This window comes from Schistocerca nitens, chromosome 11 (genome assembly GCF_023898315.1).
Source record: "Schistocerca nitens isolate TAMUIC-IGC-003100 chromosome 11, iqSchNite1.1, whole genome shotgun sequence".
Taxonomy (NCBI): Eukaryota; Metazoa; Arthropoda; class Insecta; order Orthoptera; family Acrididae; genus Schistocerca; species Schistocerca nitens.
Window position 1 is genome coordinate 203,543,631 of NC_064624.1, and position 18,152 is coordinate 203,561,782.

The 18,152-nt window shown below is 40.5% G+C and overlaps 1 protein-coding gene across 1 annotated transcript in view; it reads left to right on the forward strand.

Annotated features, from left to right (window-relative positions):
* The window catches only part of LOC126212788 (uncharacterized), a 344,572-nt gene that overhangs the window by 226,359 nt on the left and 100,061 nt on the right, over window positions 1-18,152 (forward strand). The window contains exon 40 of the mRNA XM_049940191.1: window positions 10,288-10,636. Within this exon, the coding sequence (XP_049796148.1) occupies window positions 10,288-10,636 (349 nt within the window). The remainder of the gene's footprint in view (window positions 1-10,287; window positions 10,637-18,152) is intronic.

Genomic DNA, 18,152 nt, shown 5'->3' on the forward strand with positions numbered 1-18,152 from the left:
TACATTTAAAATGTGTTTATTGTATTGTAGATTGACAAGGGTTTTGTACCTAAAACATAATGTAAGCGTGACTCACCTCAGCTACTGCAGTTGCTCTTTGTATAACTCTCAACAGTTCCTAAGACGTGTTACACATTTATTTGAATTTACAATCAAAATTTCAAGTCTTTCACAAAACTGATTATAGACTTTGGCCTCACAAATCATCGTGGTGCTTGTGGAACAGTTAGCATCTCGGGATATCGTGATTCTCATATCAAAATTATGTGAAATGTGCTTCCATAATAATGTCTTAATTATTTTTATTGATAATTTTACGAATATGAAGTGGATTTAATTCCTAAAATAAAGCCTTTATCTTTACAATTGACTGTTTCATACTGACTATCAGTTTTCTACTTATGAATTCCACAAATGATAAATCGGGGTTTTACTTACATTGGTTTTGAGATATTTTTAGTTTGTAGTTCAGTATCTTAATAAATTATTATAATTCATTTTAAGTTGACTTATTTTCATCAGTACAGTAATCCAGTAACTTTACAGTAAAAGCTCACGTATTTATGTAACTTCGTGTAAACTACACGAGGTAGTACACATTCGTCAGTATGGTCGAAATTGTAGTATCCGTTAAATATCGTCCTATCTGCTATATTACACTTCGCCAGTGTCAAGTGGAGTGAGTACTAATGACCAACTATTACTGCCGGCTGTGATGTCACTTTTGACGACTGTAGTACCGTTTATAGAGATGCGTTATCACCACAGTTGATGCGCACACTTCAACTCTACTGATTGGCTGTTGTTTTAAGGCTGTAGCTCCACAGTGGTATGTTCCTGATTTACTGATATCAGGAAATTTTTACTCAAATCGACATCCCCGACTCTGCTGTGACCTTCTTATATACACCGACCCAGAGAGTATACCAGTATACTGTGAACACCCTCACCAAATACTGGCAGACTGATTCCATTATTTCTATGCCTGTGCTGTGTGTACATTAAGTTTTCATCTGTTTGCATGCTTTCCTACAGATGAAGTGTAGTGTAAATACTTGCTGGCTGTAGTGTGCGTGTAACGTTATTGGAAGCAGGGTTGAGGTATTGAGTTGCCATTCATTGTTTATCATCACTGATGCCGTACCACAGACAGCAGTGACTTGCACAATGTAAGCAAACGTTAACTGGAGCATTTAGTGCCATTTTGTAGTGTGCTGTGACGAGTCTCGTTTCTGTGTGTGGCGCTCAGATGGACACCAGTCTGTCTGTAGGTGACACGGTTAAAGGTCACTGGAAGAGGTGATTCACAAGACCCGTACCTCGCCAACTCGTGGAGTCGTGGTGTGGAAAGTTATCCTGTATGATAACAGGACAGTTTTGTTTATTGTAGTAGAGAGGCTGATGCTTACCATTGTGTGGCAAGAATGCCGAACACTGTTGTCATACTCTTTGTGACCAGGGTAGCAAATGCCAGTATAATGCAAGACCTCACACTGCACCTCGAATGCCTCGAGGAATATACGGATCCTGGACTCGTTTGCCCAGTCCTCTCATTTGTCACTCATAGGGAGTGCCTAAGTGCTTGTAGCACCTCATATTGGTGTTGAAGAACATCAGTTCCTAATGGAATGGAAGTTGAATCATTTAACACTAATTACATGATGAACATATCCATAAAGTTTGACATATTGGAGTATTGCTTTGTGGTGTAACATACTCCATTGTCCCTATTGAATCTCTACTTCCATACAGTATTTTCATTCAACTACTTTTTTATTTTACTTGTTGTTAGATCAAAGAGTTGCAGCAAGCAGGATTCAGTATGTCATTGTCAATGAAGAGAAATTTCAGACATGAAAGCATACCTCGAGGGAACTTTACAGGACCATTGCTCTACATAATATATATGTGTCACCTAAAGCTTAACATTGTAAGTTCAACAACACTTTTTGCCAGTGGTTTTATTCAATACGGTAGTTGCAACACTAAAAAAATTGAAGCGAAATGCAGGAAGCCATGCAGAAGACCTTTGCTTGGTAAAGGAATTGGCAATTGATGCTCAACATAAATAAATGTAACTCATTGTGCATAAATAGATGGAAAGAATCATTTTTAATGATTATACGAGTGCCAATCAATCATTTGGAAGCAGTTACTTCCACCAATTAATTTGCGTATGGACTAGAAGCAATTGAACTGTCGCTCGGGCCTTGGAGACCGTACACGTTCTGTACATTCGTCTTCCAGTGCTCTCTATTCCTGGCTTTTGTAGTCCATTGTCCTTTACTCGGGCCCACTGCCAACACGTCCTCGTCGATGTCATCCTTCCGTCCGCTCCGTGACCTTTCTCACTTCTTTCCGCCCCCTATGGATCCAGAGAATGCTACTTTAGGTAGTTGTTTGTCCTCCACCCTAATTATATGTCCGTCCCACATCTGTCTCCTCTCATCCTTTGACTAATATCAGCCTATTGATACAGATACTCCAGTTCCTGGTTTTTAAGTATTCTTTACTCCTATGTTTCTGGACCTCTCTTGGGTCCAAAAATTTTCCTTAATATTTTCATTTCAAAATCTAATAATTTCTGTTGATCTGCTTTTCTAAATGTGAAGCTTTCTGACCCATATAGAGCTACTGGCAGAATTACACTCTGATATAGCCTAAGTTTGAAGCTTTTGAAAACATCTCTACCGGATAACACATCTCGTAGGCCAAAATAAGCTTTATTCGCCGCTGCTATCCTTGCTTTAATTTCAATTTCCATTTTATTCTGTTTCTTGATGACTTTTCCCAAATATTTGAAGGTGACTACTCTTTTAAAAGTGAGATCATCAACTGTCAGTGGACTGCTCACGACCATGTACTGTTTTATTCTCATTAATTTCTAATCCTGCTTCTCTTGCAGTGTTTCTGTAGGAACTTGTCACGAGTTGTAGTTCTTCTTTGTTTCCAGTTATTAGGACAATATTGTCTGCATAAACGAGATGATGTATTTTATTCCTACCCATCTTTACTCCAACTGGGTTTACTTTTTGGTGTTCTCTATCTATCTGTTCTAAAACCAGATTGAAAAGTATTGGAGTTAAAGCATCTCCTTATCTAAGGGCTGTTCTGACTTCAAACTCCTTTGACACTCCTGTGTTTGTCTTTACTTTGCAGTAGGTTTCCTTTAATGCAAAAACAAGTTTCTCAAATGGAAATTGGAAGCACCAAATCACCTCCACACTGCACAAGTCTGTGAAGTGAGGTGTGTATGTGGTAGTGTGTATATAGGCGAAACAGAAAAGGCAGTGAGAACAGATCAGAGAGAACACCAGACGTGACTAATACAAAGTCTGAAATCTGCGTCAGCAGATCATCAGGAGAACTGGGGCCAGGGTACAGATATCGACAACGTACAGATTCTAGCCGAGAAATGAGACATGTATAGAAAGAAAGTCCAAGAAGTGGATGAAATACAGGGTGGACCATTGATCGTGACCGAGCCAAATATCTCACAAAATAAGCGCCAAACGAAAACACTACAAGGAATGAAACTTGTCTAGCTTGAAGGGGGAAACCAGATGTCGGTATGGTTGGCCCGCTAGACGGCGCTGCTATAGGTCAAACGGATATCGACTGCATTTTTTAAAATAGGAACTCCCATCTTTTATTACATATTCGTGTAGTATGTAAAGAAATATTGGTTGGACCACTTTTTTTGCTTTGTGATAGATGGCGCTGTAATAGTCACAAACATATGGCTCACAATTTTAGACAAACAGTTGGTAACAGGTAGGTATTTTTAAAGTAAAATACAGAACGTAGGTACGTTTGAAGATTTTATTTTGGCTGTTCCAATATGATACATGTATGTTTGTGAACTTATTGTTTCTGAGAACGCAAGCTGTTACAGCGTGATTACCTGTAAATACTACATTAATGCAATAAATGCTCAAAATGATGTCCGCCAACCTCAATGCATTTGGCAATACGTGTAACGACATTCCTCTCAACAGCGAGTAGTTCGCCTTCGGTAATGTTCGCACATGCATTGACAATGCGCTGACGCATGTTGTCAGGCGTTGTCGGTGGATTGCGATAGCAAATATCCTTCAACTTTCCCCACACAAAGATAATCCGGGGACGTCAGATCCGGTGAACGTGCGGGCCACGGTATGGTGCATCGACGACCAATCCACCTGTCATGAAATATGCTATTCAATACCGCTTCAACCGCACGCGAGCTGTGTGCCGGACATCCATCGTGTTGGAAGTACATCACCATTCTGTCATGCAGTGAAACATCTTGTAGTAACATCGGTAGAACATTACGTAGGCAATCTGCATACATTGCACCATTTAGATTGCCATCGATAAAATGGGGTCCAATTATCCTTCCTCCCATAATGTTGCACCATACATTAACTTGCCAAGATCGCTAATGTTCCACTTGTCACAGCCATAGTGGATTTTCCATTGCCCACTAGTGCATATTATGGTGGTTTACATTACCGATGTTGGTGAATGACGCTTCATTGCTAAATAGAAAGCGTGCAAAAAATCTGTCATCGTCCCGTAATTTCTCTTGTTCCCAGTGGCAGAACTGTACACCACATTCAAAGTCGTCGCCATGCAATTCCTGGTGCATAGAAATAATGGTACGGGTGCAATTGATGTTGATGTAGGATTCTGAACACCGAAGTTTTTGAGATTCCCGATTCTCGTGCAATTTGTCTGCTACTGATGTGCGGATTAGCCGCGACAGCAGCTAAAACACCTACTGGGGCATCATCATTTGTTGCAGGTCGTGGTTGACGTTCCACATGTGGCTGAACACTTCCTGTTTCCTTAAATAATGTAACTATCCGCGAACGGTCCGGACACTTGAATGATGTCATCCAGGATACCGAGGAGCATACGTAGGACACGCCCGTTTGGCATTTTGATCACAATAGCCGTACATCAACACGATATCGACCTTTTCCGCAGTTGGTAAACGGTCCATTTTAACACTGGTAATGTATCGCGAAGCAAATACCGTCCGCACTGGCGGAATGTTACGTGAAACCACGTACTTATACGTTTGTGACTATTACAACATCATCTATCACAAAGCAAAAAAAGTGGTCCAACTAAAACATCCATACTTCTTTACGTACTACACGAATATGTAATAAAAAATGGGGGTTCCTATTAAAAAAAAAAAAAAAAAAAAAAAAACAGTTGATATCCGTTTGGCCTATGGCAGCGCCATGTAGTGGGCCAACCGTAGCGCCATCTGGTTTCCCCCTTCAAGCTAGACGAGTTTCGTTCTTTGTAGTTTCTTCGTTTGATGCTTATTTCGTGAGATATTTGGCCCGGTCACGATCAATCTACCACCCTGTATACGAGGTGTGGCTAGAAAAAAACCGGACTAGTACTGGTGAAACAATAAAACGAATGCAATAAGGCTGAAAGTCACGTGGCCTGTCACGTGACTCTCGCTCCGCCTACTGCTCGAGTTTCATCTGCCTCCTGCACTCAGTCTGCCCGTGGTGTCTGTTTTAAGTAGTTGACGTTTTGTCTGTGCGCTGGAAAATGTTGAGTGTACAGAAAGAACAGTGTGTTAACATCAAATTTTGTTTCAAACTAGGAAAATCTGCAAGTGAAACGTTTGTAATGTTACAACAAGTGTACGGCGATGATTGTTTATCGCGAACACAAGTGTTTGAGTGGTTTAAACGATTTAAAGATGGCCGCGAAGACACCAGTGATGACACTCGCACTGGCAGACCATTGTCTGCAAAAACTGATGCAAACATTGAAAAAATCGGTAAACTTGTTCGACAAGATCGCCGTTTAACAATCAGAGCAGTGTCTGAGTTAACAGGAGTTGACAAGGAAAGTGTTGGGCAGATTCTTCATGAAAGTTTCAACATGAACAAAGTGTGTTCAAAAATGGTTCCAAAGTGTCTCACAATTGAACAGAAGGAACGCCGAAGAATGGTTTGTTCTGACGTCCTGGAAAACATTGAAAGTGATCCCACCTTCTTACAAAATGTTATTACTTGCGATGAATCATGGTTTTTTACTTACGATCCCGAAACTAAACGCCAATCGATGCATTGGAAAACTCCTGGTTCTCCACGACAAAAAAAAGCACGAATGTCAAAATCGAAATTCAAGGCAATGGTGTTTTTTTTTACGTCAAAGGGATTGTGCACATTGATTGGGTACCAGAGGGACAAACAGTGAATCAGCATTACTACATTAGCATCCTGGCTACCCTACGTGAGCGAGTACGGAGAAAACGGAACGATTTGTGGAGAAAAAAGTCATGGATACTTCACCAAGACAATGCCCCAGCTCACAGTGCGTTGTCAGTGAAGACGTTTTTGGCAAAACACAACATTCCCATCTTAGATCATCCACCCTACTCACCTGATTTGGCTCCCTGTGACTTTTTTCTTTTCCCTAAAGTCAAGTCAGCTTTGAAAGGAACTAGATTTGAGACTGTTGAAGCAGTAAAAGAAAAAGTGACGGAAGTAATGTATGGACTTACCGAAAATGATCTGCAGCATTGCTATGAACAGTGGAAAATTCGTATGGAGCGGTGTAGAGACCGAGGAGGAGAGTACATTGAAGGAGATAACATGAAATTGTAAATAATTGTAAATAAATGTTTTTTCCAGCATCCGGTTTTTTTCTAGCCGCACCTCGTATAAGAATGGAAGTGATTTCAATAGGAATGATGGCTGTAGGCCTTCAGCTTTCAGACAGGAGAACTCCTTTTTTCAAGTGACACTAGTCTCTGACAGTGTTCAGCTAGCTGAGTACAGGGGAGGTGCTTTATTAAATCCCAGCAGAGAGGTCGAAATGTCGCTAGTCATAACCCCAAATGACACCAGAGTGGCCAAAAGTGAGTGAGCATCAGTGAACGATAATTCTCTGTGCTGTAAACAGTACAAGTGAAGTATATTCAGTCACGATTGGTTCACATTCACATTCACATTCTGTTCTGCAGGTAGTTGTTGCTAATAATGAGAGTGTAAATGCTAGTCTTTCTTCAGGTTGTGCTTGTCAGTGATAAATAGTTTTCTCCTTTTAAATTTGCTCCTCAGTTGTAATGTGCAGCACGTGAAAAGCACTGAATGGCATATGTGGGAAATTTTGAAATAATGCTAAGGAAATCAGAAGCTGCAATTCAGTACCAAGTGTTGCGTACCAATTCGTACACCTAAATTCTACTTTTCATAAGCTCTTTTGCTTACATTGTCAAAAACATTGCTTTCACTATGCAAAATAATCCTCTCCGGATATCAAAGTTCGGTTCATGTCACAAACTGTATAGTACTGTAGCCTGTGTGCCAGTTGTAAACACCAAATAAACATTAATGCAGAGTTCGTAGGCTGTGCCGGTTATCTCGTGTTCTCTCCCATTTCTTCTAGTGTGAAAGCTCGTTCAGAGATACGAGCGAATGGAAGTCGATACTGACGGATCGTCTGTGAACGCTTATTTCCTTTCGTACACTTCTATTAGGTCCAGTGTAAACGAGGCTTAAGAAAAATGTGAAGAGGAACATACTGCAAACTAACAACCTGTACAGGTGGGAGTGCAGGCATTCGCAGAAAATACGATTGACGAAACCGTCTTTGGTCCCGGCAGCGTTTGTCACGACCTTCCAACGAGTTCCCTGTTCGTCACCTTTAGGTGAAGTGTCATATTTGTGTCCAGTGGATTCGTTTACAGCTGCTACACTGCAGACTCCTGAACGGGTAGGCCAGTCACTTGCAGGCCTCCGCTGCTTTCACACGCGACTGTTCCCGGCTCATTTGTTCTGGCATCACATACTACGATGAGCCCTGTTGGAAAAGAAGCTACTGTGCCAGTGGACGAGATCGTCACGTGTTCGTGTTTCCGCCGCTTCTCTGGTGACTGAATCCCAGAACAGTGTCGATGTGGTACGACACCTTTGACTGTTCGAGTCTGTAGTGGCAGATCTTCGTGTTCATTTTCAAACAGACAAAGATGCTGTAACACGCCTGTGACCGTAAAAGAGGCAGTGGAAATGGTATATAGTCCGTGGTGGTGGTTTCCAACGGAGGTGTGCAGAGGATACGGTGTCGGCAAAAATATGTCGAGGACGCTCCGACGATAGTGCGGCAGAGGCAGTGAGCGGAATAGTCGGGCGACAGTGGATCGGTGCATCAGATTTCTTATGCCCTCTGGAGGCCGTTAGAGCACGAGTTGCAAAATTTGTTACAGAGGCACACAATTGGCCCACCCGTAGCGCCCCCGACAGAGGAGGCAGTGGTTATAAAGGAATGAACTGGGTGTGGACCCCATACTTTGTGTAGTGGTTAATTTTCTGACTAACGTCTCATTTCATGTCTGCAAATAACTCTAATAGTCGGTCCAGTTTGTCAGTTTCCTGCGTCCGATTTGTGTCACATCGCTGAATTTGTCTCATATTCGGTTCTGACATTGATGTTAACAATGGCGCTGACGGTCTAGTCTCGCGTCCATTCCACATTTCGTCACTTAGAGCCGCCATCTGTGTATTATCACAAATGTTGCGAGTTTGAGGCAAAATCATTGCATTAATCTGTGAACTCGTCCATGGAGGGAAACGCGGACTTTCTTGTTGGTTGAACGATGAATCTAGCTCACTTAACTCATCTGCTGAAACTACCTCTACCTCACCGCGTTCCATTGTAATAGGATGTATAATCGTAAGTCAAAAAGGGAGTAATATAAGTCTGATTAATAAAGATTTGACTAAAATTTAGGTTGAAATACTTTCTCATCAATATAAATGATTGCTCTATTGCAAACAATGGTTGGGAAAGATGCAGCAGGGCGAAAATGTTTCGTAACAAATGACTGTTTTACGATCAAATTCAAGATCTTCATATGCTACAACAATACTATAATTACCACAAACTACAATAGAGATAGATAATTTTGAAAAAATCTAGAAGAAAACTACAGGATGTGTGGAAAGGGAAAAATGGATTCTGCAGTTGGCTATTGAATGCCTGAATGAAACATGATTGTGTGACTCACCATTAAATTTTCTGTCCTGCAGCGGCTGGTCAAACACTTCTGCGTAAATCGTATTCGTCAAAATATGGATTTTCTTAATACATCTCCATCGGATAATCACCAAAAGGTCTCAAAATAACAGTTTTTCATCAATATATGCCATGAAAAGAAAACAGATTGAATTAGTTACAAAAATTCTTTACAATATTGTTATAATCATTTGCTTAGGTACAATAAAGTTGGTGTTTTAGTTACCCTTTAAAGTTCAGGATTTTTGGTTATTCTCTGTTGGGAAAAAATACAAATTAAAGAGTCAAATTTGCTCAAAAATGACACATCCGAAAGTTGCGTCCTGTCGCGGGAGCCAGTTTTAGTGGTTAATAAAAAAAAAAAAAAAAAAAAAATATGAAGAGAAGAAAGAGAAAAGGTTGAAAATGTGGGAAGAAATCCTAAGTGAAATTGGCTTTTTCTTTTTAAATCGTTAATGACCGTGAAAAAGGGGAAAAATGAAAAACAAATCGGACTTCGTATTACAGAAAAGCTATAGTTGGGGTGGTCCTTGTGGCGTTTTTGAGCAAAAGTTAAACCAATTTCCACTACAAAACTTACTGAAAAGAAACAGAGAATAACAAAATGTAACTGACAGGGGTAAGTGGCGTAGATAAATCATCCTTTACCAGGTTAACTTGTCTTCTTTCGTGCGGCGTCCAGGTCTTCAAAAATCTCCTTCATTTCTGTGTGAAAAGTCGGCTCCGAAATCTTGCAATAAGTTTCATTGTCCAGGAATTTCTAATGTACACAAAATCGTCTTGATATTAAATGCAATTTATTTTACGTTGCTTCCCTCCTCCAAATTTCATAACAACTTCCTCAATGTGTCTACACAATAAAATTAGATCAACACTAGCTATTAAGTTTTTTACGTCAGCATCAGATCACGTCTGCCTTAAGCTTCAGCTATCAAGAGACAGTTGAAAACGGATAGAAAACAAAAAAAAGAGTTACAATTTTAGTATTTTCTCTGCCGTCGAGCGCTCATACCGCTGCGACGGGATATTTTTTATCTGAGGGAACGAGTGTAGTGCGGCGAAATTCAAAGTCCCGCTACATTTTCCAGGAGACGGTGAGTCAGTAACTCGTCGAAACGTTTCACGCCGCCGTTCGGCTGATAACCCTAGAAGATTTAATCGACCTTAGAGATTTCACGTTCAGTATAGGTGATCGTATTCGTGTGTCGGACGATCTGTCTCCCAAACGATTACTGTGTACGCCGGTTGCAGACCCGCAGTACGAGGAAATGTTGGAGAGAGGCAAATTCCGCCGACGGGGCAAGAAGCGGCCGTTCCGCGAGGGCCCGGGACTGTCGGTAGCCGCTCACCGAGTGCCCACGCGCCACAGCCAGCGCCTACACGGCAGCCGCCAGCCGCACCGGCAGGAACTCCGCGCCGGCCTCGCGGGACACCCGCAGTTGCCGGATACCGCCGTCGGGTCACCGGTCGGGCCCTCGGAGCTCCGGGCCGCTGCCGACACCCCCGCTGCAGGTGGAGAAGGCGGCGACGGGGGTGGTGCTGTCGTAGGCGGCGCTGTACCACTCCCCGCCTATCTGCACTGTGACCGGTACCAGAACGAGTAAGTACTCTATGATGTGATTGTATTATTAGAAACCTCAGATGTCACCTCACCTTTTTATTAATCTAAGATTCATTAAAATTCTTTATATACGGTCACTCTAAAAAGTTTCAACACTAGATTAATAAAAAAAAAATAAGTGAAAATTTTTGATGGTGGTTTCAAATGCTTGAGGTGTTTAATATGTTATCACCCCCACTACACTCAAATACAGTGCACACGAGAAACTAACAGAAATATCCTCCTTCAGGATGTCGATCGACTTGCACTTCCTATTGGCTCGTAATGTCAGCCGTCTCATCAGAGCTTCGACTCTCGAAGTGAATTTCTGCACTTTGTCGTTTTGTGGTAAATTCGTCTGATAACACCAGTTTCGTAACGTGTGATGTTCTTTCCATAAAAAAAATTGTCTACATCTTGCATTTCAGAGAAGTTCTGGCAGCTGTACAAGTTTTTTCGTTTGTGTGCGGGGCTAAGTTTGTGCCCACTTTTGTCTGCCTCAAAACATTCTGGAGACTCGTGTGATTTGTTTCAAGTGGACACTGGAACACGACAGCTGCGTGTCCGTCACTTAACACTGCGTGCTTACAACTGACTGGTGAAATGCACGTCTGTTGTTTACAGTTGTTAATTCTATTAGCCACTGTAGTTACTGTGCTGTCATCACTTATATGCCAGGAATCGAAGCAGTCTCACAATTTTTCGACCGACGGCGTACGTTTACTCCCAGTGTCTCACAGTACGGCTGGATAGTTTGAAGCTTTCTTAACTCCTCTCGAAGGCAGGCAACATATGTACCGTTTGTTCTTTCCTGCAGCCATTACGAATCGAGACGCAGAGAACTTAAAGACATTAGCTGCCGGTGGGCATCGATTTAAATTGACGGGCAAAGTTGAAAATCTGTGCCGGACTGGGCAGATTCGCTGACAACCGTACCGTCCGGACGCAGTGGTCACCGCAACTGCACGGACTGCCCCAGCGTGCCTCGTCACTCACTACTGCCGAAGTGCCCCTTGCCCGTTCTCCTCATTACTTGTGGCGTTTTGCCAATTCCCGTAAGGGGTCGAGTGCGGTGTGCGTACAAACTGAAGTGACCGACTGGTCCTCCTCACAGTAATTGTACTGTGTTATTCTAAATGGTGGATCCATTTTCAAAACTTTATATTTATTCAAATACAGATTGAAAATGAGCAGGCCTTAAACCAGTGAAAAGAGGGTGTAAAGCTTGTTCATTTTGGGTTTGTACTTGAATAAATACAAAGTTTTGAAAATAGGTCCATCATTTAGAATAACCCTGTATATGTGGTATCTGTTCTACCTGCAGCACCAACATTGTGTCTGTCGTTTCTGCAGAATCAAAATGGTATTTGTTCTTTCGGACATGTCTGAAAGATCAGATACGACAAACGTATAATTGAGGCGAGGGTTACCAATGGTCTCTTCAGTGCAAATGCACACCAAGCTCGAATTCTTGCAGGAATCACCAAAATGCCGTGAGTAACGAGGTTAATGGGCGAGGGGCATTACATCAGAAATATGTGGGTAAGCTGAGAATTTGGGCCTGACGGGAGGCGTGCTAGGGCGGTCCGAGCAGCTGCGGTGAACACCGTGTCCGGACGGTTTAGCGGTCAGCCCGTCTGCCTAGTAAGCGGGAGGCCTGGGTTCGAATCCCGGTTTCGCACAGATTTTCAACTTGCCCCATCGATATACATCAATGTCCACTGGCAGCCGATGTTTTTAATTCCTTTGTCTTGAAGTTATTAAAAAACAGCCAATGGAAAGCAGTTGATCCTGGGTTCACATTTCTGTGAAATTTATGGTATCGACCAACAGTACAGTTGTTGTATCTCACCAGAGAGTTTGTACTTAAAAGAGAGTGGGGCACTTGCAGAGCTGTGCGACTTTCCTCCCCAAAAAGGTTTGAAGAGAATTAGAAGTTACTAATAGAGGGGCAGCAGCCTTTTCAGTAGTTGCAGGGGCAACAGTCTGGATGATTGACTGATCTGGCCTTGTAACATTAACCAAAAAAGGCCTCGCTGTGCTGGTACTGCGAACGGCTGAAAGCAAGGGGAAACTACAGCCATAATTTTTCGCGAGGACATGCAGCTTTACTGTGTGGATAAATGATGATGGCGTCCTCTTGGATAAAATATTCCGGAGGTAAAATAGTCCCCCATTCGGATCTCCGGGCGGGGACTACAAAGAGGATGTCGTTATCAGGAGAAAGAAAACTGGCGTTCAACGGATCGGAGCGTGGAATGTCAGATCCCTTAATCGGGCAGGTAGGTTAGAAAATTTAAAAGGGGAAATGGCTAGGTTAAAGTTAGATATAGTGGGAATTAGTGAAGTTTGGTGGCAGGAGGAACACGACGTTTGGTCAGGTGAATACAGGTTTATAAATGCAAAATCATAAAGGGGTAATGCAGGAGTAGGTTTAATAATGAATAAAAAAATAGGAGTGTGGGTAAGCTACTACAAAGAGCATAGTGAACGCATTATTGTGGCCAAGATAGACACGAAGCCCACGCCTACTACAGTAATACAAGTTTATATGCCAACTAGCACTGCAGATGATGAAGAAATTGAAGAAATGTATGATGAGATAAAAGAAACTATTCAGGTAGTTAAGGGAGACGAAAATTTAATAGTCATGGGTGACTGGAATTCGACAGTAGGAAAAGGTAGAGAAGGAAACGTAGTAGGTGAACATGGATTGTGGGAGAGAAATGAAAGAGGAAGCCGTCTGGTAGAATTTTACACAGAGCATAACTTAATCATAGTTAACACTTGGTTCAAGGATCATGAAAGAAGGTTGTATACATGGAAAAATCCTGGAGATACTAGAAGGTATCAGATAGATTATATAATGGTAAGACAGAGATTTAGGAACCAGGTTTTAAATTGTAAGACATTTCCAGGGGCAGATGTGGACTCTGACCACAATCTATTGGTTATGAACTGTAGATTAAAACTGCAGAAAGGTGGGAATTTAAGGAGATGGGACCTGGATAAACTGAAAGAACCAGAGGTTGTACAGAGTTTCAGGGAGAGCATAAGGGAACAACTGACAGGAATGGGGGAAAGAAGTACAGTAGAAGAAGAATGGGTAGCTCTGAGGGATGAAGTAGTGAAGGCAGCAGAGGATCAAGTAGGTAAAAAGACCAGGGTTAATAGAAATCCTTGGGTAACAGAAAAAATATTGAATTAATTCATGAAAGGAGAATATATAAAAATGCAGCAAATGAAGCAGGCAAAAAGGCATACAGACGTCTCAAAAATGAGATCGACAGGAAATGCAAAATGGCTAAGCAGGGATGGCTAGAGGACAAATGTAAGGATGTAGAGGCTTATCTCACTAGGGGTAAGATAGATACTGCCTACAGGAAAATTAAAGAGACCTTTGGAGAAAAGAGAATCACTTGTATGAATATCAAGAGCTCAGATGGAAACCCAGTTCTAAGCAAAGAAGGAAAAGCAGAAAAGTGGAAAGAGTATATAGAGGGTCTATACAAGTGCGATGTACTTGAGGACAATATTACGGAAATGGAAGAGGATGTAGATGAAGATGAAATAGGAGATAAGACACTGCGTCAAGAGTTTGACAGAGCACTGAAAGACTTGAGTCGAAACAAGGCCCCTGGAGTAGATAACATTCCATTAGAACTACTAACGGCCTTGGGAGAGCCAGTCCTGACAAAACTCTGCCATCTGGTGATCAAGATGTACGAGACAGGCGAAATACCCTCAGACTTCAAGAAGAATATAATAATTCCAATCCCAAAGAAAGCAGGTGTTGACAGGTGAAAATTACCAAACTATCAGTTTAATAAGTCACAGCTGCAAAATACTAACGTGAATTCTTTACAGACGAATGGAAAAACTAGTAGAAGTCGACCTCGGGGAAGATCAGTTTGGATTCCGTAGAAATGTTGGAACACGTGAGGCAATACTGACCTTACGACTTATCTTAGAAGAAAGATTAAGGAAAGGCAAACCTACATTTCGAGCATTTGTAGACTTAGAGAAAGCTTTTGACAATGTTGACTGGAATACACTCTTTCAAATTCTAAAGGTGGCAGGGGTAAAATACAGGGAGCGAAAGGCTATTTACAATTTGTACAGAAACCAGATGGCAGTTATAAGAGTCGAGGGACATGAAAGGGAAGCAGTGGTTGGGAAGGGAGTAAGACAGGGTTGTAGCCTCTCCCCGATGTTATTCAATGTGTATATTGAGCAAGAAGTAAAGGAAACGAAAAATTTGGAGTAGGTATTAAAATCCATGGAGAAGAAGTAAAAACTTTGAGGTTCGCCGATGACATTGTAATTCTATCAAAGACAGCAAAGGACTTGGAAGAGCAGTTGAACGGAATGGACAGTGTCTTGAATGGAGGATATAAGATGAACATCAACAAAAGCAAAACGAGGATAATGGAATGTAGTCGAATTAAGTCGAGTGATGTTGAGGGTATTAGATTAGGAAATGAGACACTTAAAGTAGTAAAGGAGTTTTGCTATTTGGGGAGCAAAATAACTGATGATGGTCTAAGTAGAGGGGATATAAAATGTAGACTGGCAATGGCAAGGAAAGCGTCTCTGTTGAATAAGAAATTTGTTAACATCGAGTATAGATTTAAGTGTCAGGAAGTCGTTTCTGAAAGTATTTGTATGGAGTGTAGCCATGTATGGAAGTGAAACATGGACGGTAACCAGTTTGGACAAGAAGAGAATAGACGCTTTCGAAACATGGTGCTACAGAAGAATGCTGAACATTAGATGGGTAGATCACATAACTAATGAGGAGGTATTGAATAGAACTGGGGAGAAGAGAAGCTTGTGGCACAACTTGACTAGAAGAAGGGATAGGTTGGTAGGACTTATTCTGAGGCATTGAGGGATCACAAATTTAGCATTGGAGGGCAGCATGTAGGGTAAAAATTGTAGAGGGAGACCAAGAGATGAATACAGAAAGCAAATTCAGAAAGACGTAGGTACTGGGAGATGAAGAAGCTTGCACGGGATAGAGTAGCATGGAGAGCTGCATCAAACCAGTCTCAGGACTGAAGACCACAACAACAACAATATTGGTAAACTTATCTGGTCCTTCCTCCCTAAAAAATAGAGAACTCAGTTAAGCATACTGTGGTTGCTATAATATTTCACGTTTTTTGTAAATATGGATTGTAGAATTTTAGAAAGGATCGTAGAAATCTGGAGTAGTTTAACTGAAACCTTGTGAAATGCAGGGATGGTAATTCGGAAGAAAGATGAGCATTAATGAAGATGAAGATGTCCTGTAGTATTGATATCATCTCGGGTATGTATGTCCACACATCTGCCCCTCCGATGTGTGACCCTGGATTAGCACCAAAACAGGGCAGAGCTGGAAAGCAGTGTGGTAATTAATGACTCAGATTTGTTGTTGTACTTTCAGAGTGTTGGGACAGCAGATGACCTTGCATGTATTCCTTAATAAAGCTGGTTACTGTGAGACAACAGAGCTCCATTTGCTTTTTTTTTTTTTAAATTACTGAGTAACAGCAACACTTTTTTGCTGATAGATGCAAAGCCTTGAACGTAGTGAAGCTGTGCCTCCACATAAATATATGTTGAAGCATGTTAATGTGTGACAGGACATACTTTTTATAATACCATGTATTCAGTAACTATTGGAAATGTTGATTTTAATATGAAGTAAATAGTACAAGGGGGAGTTGAATCAGTTATTGTGAGCAGTAAGTAGGCAGAGGAAAATCTTGCATTAATGATAGCGCGAAATTGGGGGTTTTCATTTCTGGCGTGCGTAACTGTTTGTTGTCAAACATCCACTACTACCAATCTGTCTACTTTTAAAAATTACATTTTCGATAACTCCAACCAATATTTCATTTTCAACAGTACAAGTGTTTTTTAACATCGTGTATCTGATCTAATTGTTCATTTAAAATATTATTTTCTACAGGGCCGAACAGTGCATCTGATTGTTTGTGCCCTAGTTCTACAGTAAATTTCTTTTTTAGTTCTGTTACCTTGCTACTGAAGTTTGAATTTTTTAACTCATTGTTTGTAATATGAAGTTTACTGCCCAGAGATTAATTTTGATTTCTTAAATCATTACTTGACACCTTAATTTTTTTTCTAAGGTTTTTAAACTGTTGTTGCATAAAACGTTTTGGTTTTTCGACTAAATATTAAGTTGTATACACTGTGTAGCTACCAATTGTTTTTCCTTGATGAGCAGTTTCACCTAATATGTAAACAACAAAAATAATAAAGAGTCATTATTCACACAACCTTACTAATATTTTTAATTGCTGCACAAAGAAAAAAACCTGAATGTCACTGTACGTACCTATTTTTGTGTTGATGATACCAATATTTAACGTACTTAAATTTCCAGTTAATTGTTTCATCACTTTTCTTGTCCATTTGTGTGTTTCACCTTTGACTGATAATGTTGTTAGCACTGTCCATGTCCATAACTTTTAATTTTGCTTGAAATTTTGTCTTTCTGATGTGTAAGTACCTGAAAATTGAAAATTGGTTAGCATGACTGTCCTCACGTTTCCAAACTATCCCAGCTCCTCAGTCATGTTAAAATGCAACCACCTTTTGTGGATAGATTTCAGTTACTTAACTTGCTGGTAATGGATGATCTTCATTGGGCTTTGCAGCTCAGATTTGTTGCATTAGCTCTATGTAAAATAACACCTGGGTTCAGTTTCCGTATGTCAGGTGATTTTTGTCAAATTCATCAAATAAATAATTTAGCCGAAACAATAAAAATATTTTTAAATTATGTTTATTGCATCACAATGCAGACAAAACTGACATAGGCTCTGTGCATAGAACATGCTCTGTGCATAGAACGGGGTTTAGGACTGACGTACAATAACTGAAACAATACTAATTCACTATAGTTACTCTTGCTGCTTGGTATATAGATACCAACAGTTGCGAAGTTACTATATACATTGTTTCAATCAGACTTATTTGAATTTGCTATTAAGATTTAAATGCTTTAATGAAACTGTTGCGGAATTTGGCTTCACAAATCATTATGATGTTTCTGAAACAGTTATCGTGCCAAAATATTAAAATTCTCATATCAAAATTACCAAAAATACACATCTGTAACAATGTTTTAATTATTTCTGTTTATTGCTTTCAAATACCAGTTTTATTCAAGTTCCTAACGTAAATCCTACATCTTTACAGTTGGCTGTGTCATACTGACTATCAGTTTTCTACATATGAATTCCATGAATGATAAATTGGGCTTTTATTTAAATTATTTTTGAGATACTTTTAGTTTGTAGTTCAATATCTTTATAAATTAGTTATAGTTCATTTAATTGACACAACTAATTCTAAGTTGACATATTCTCATTAGTGCAGTAATTGAGCAACATTACAATTCAGACTCTTGCATTAATGTATCTTCATGTAATATTTGTTAGGTAGTAGAGTATTCTTTGATTTACTCGGGATCATAGTTTTTGTTAAATGTTGTCCTATC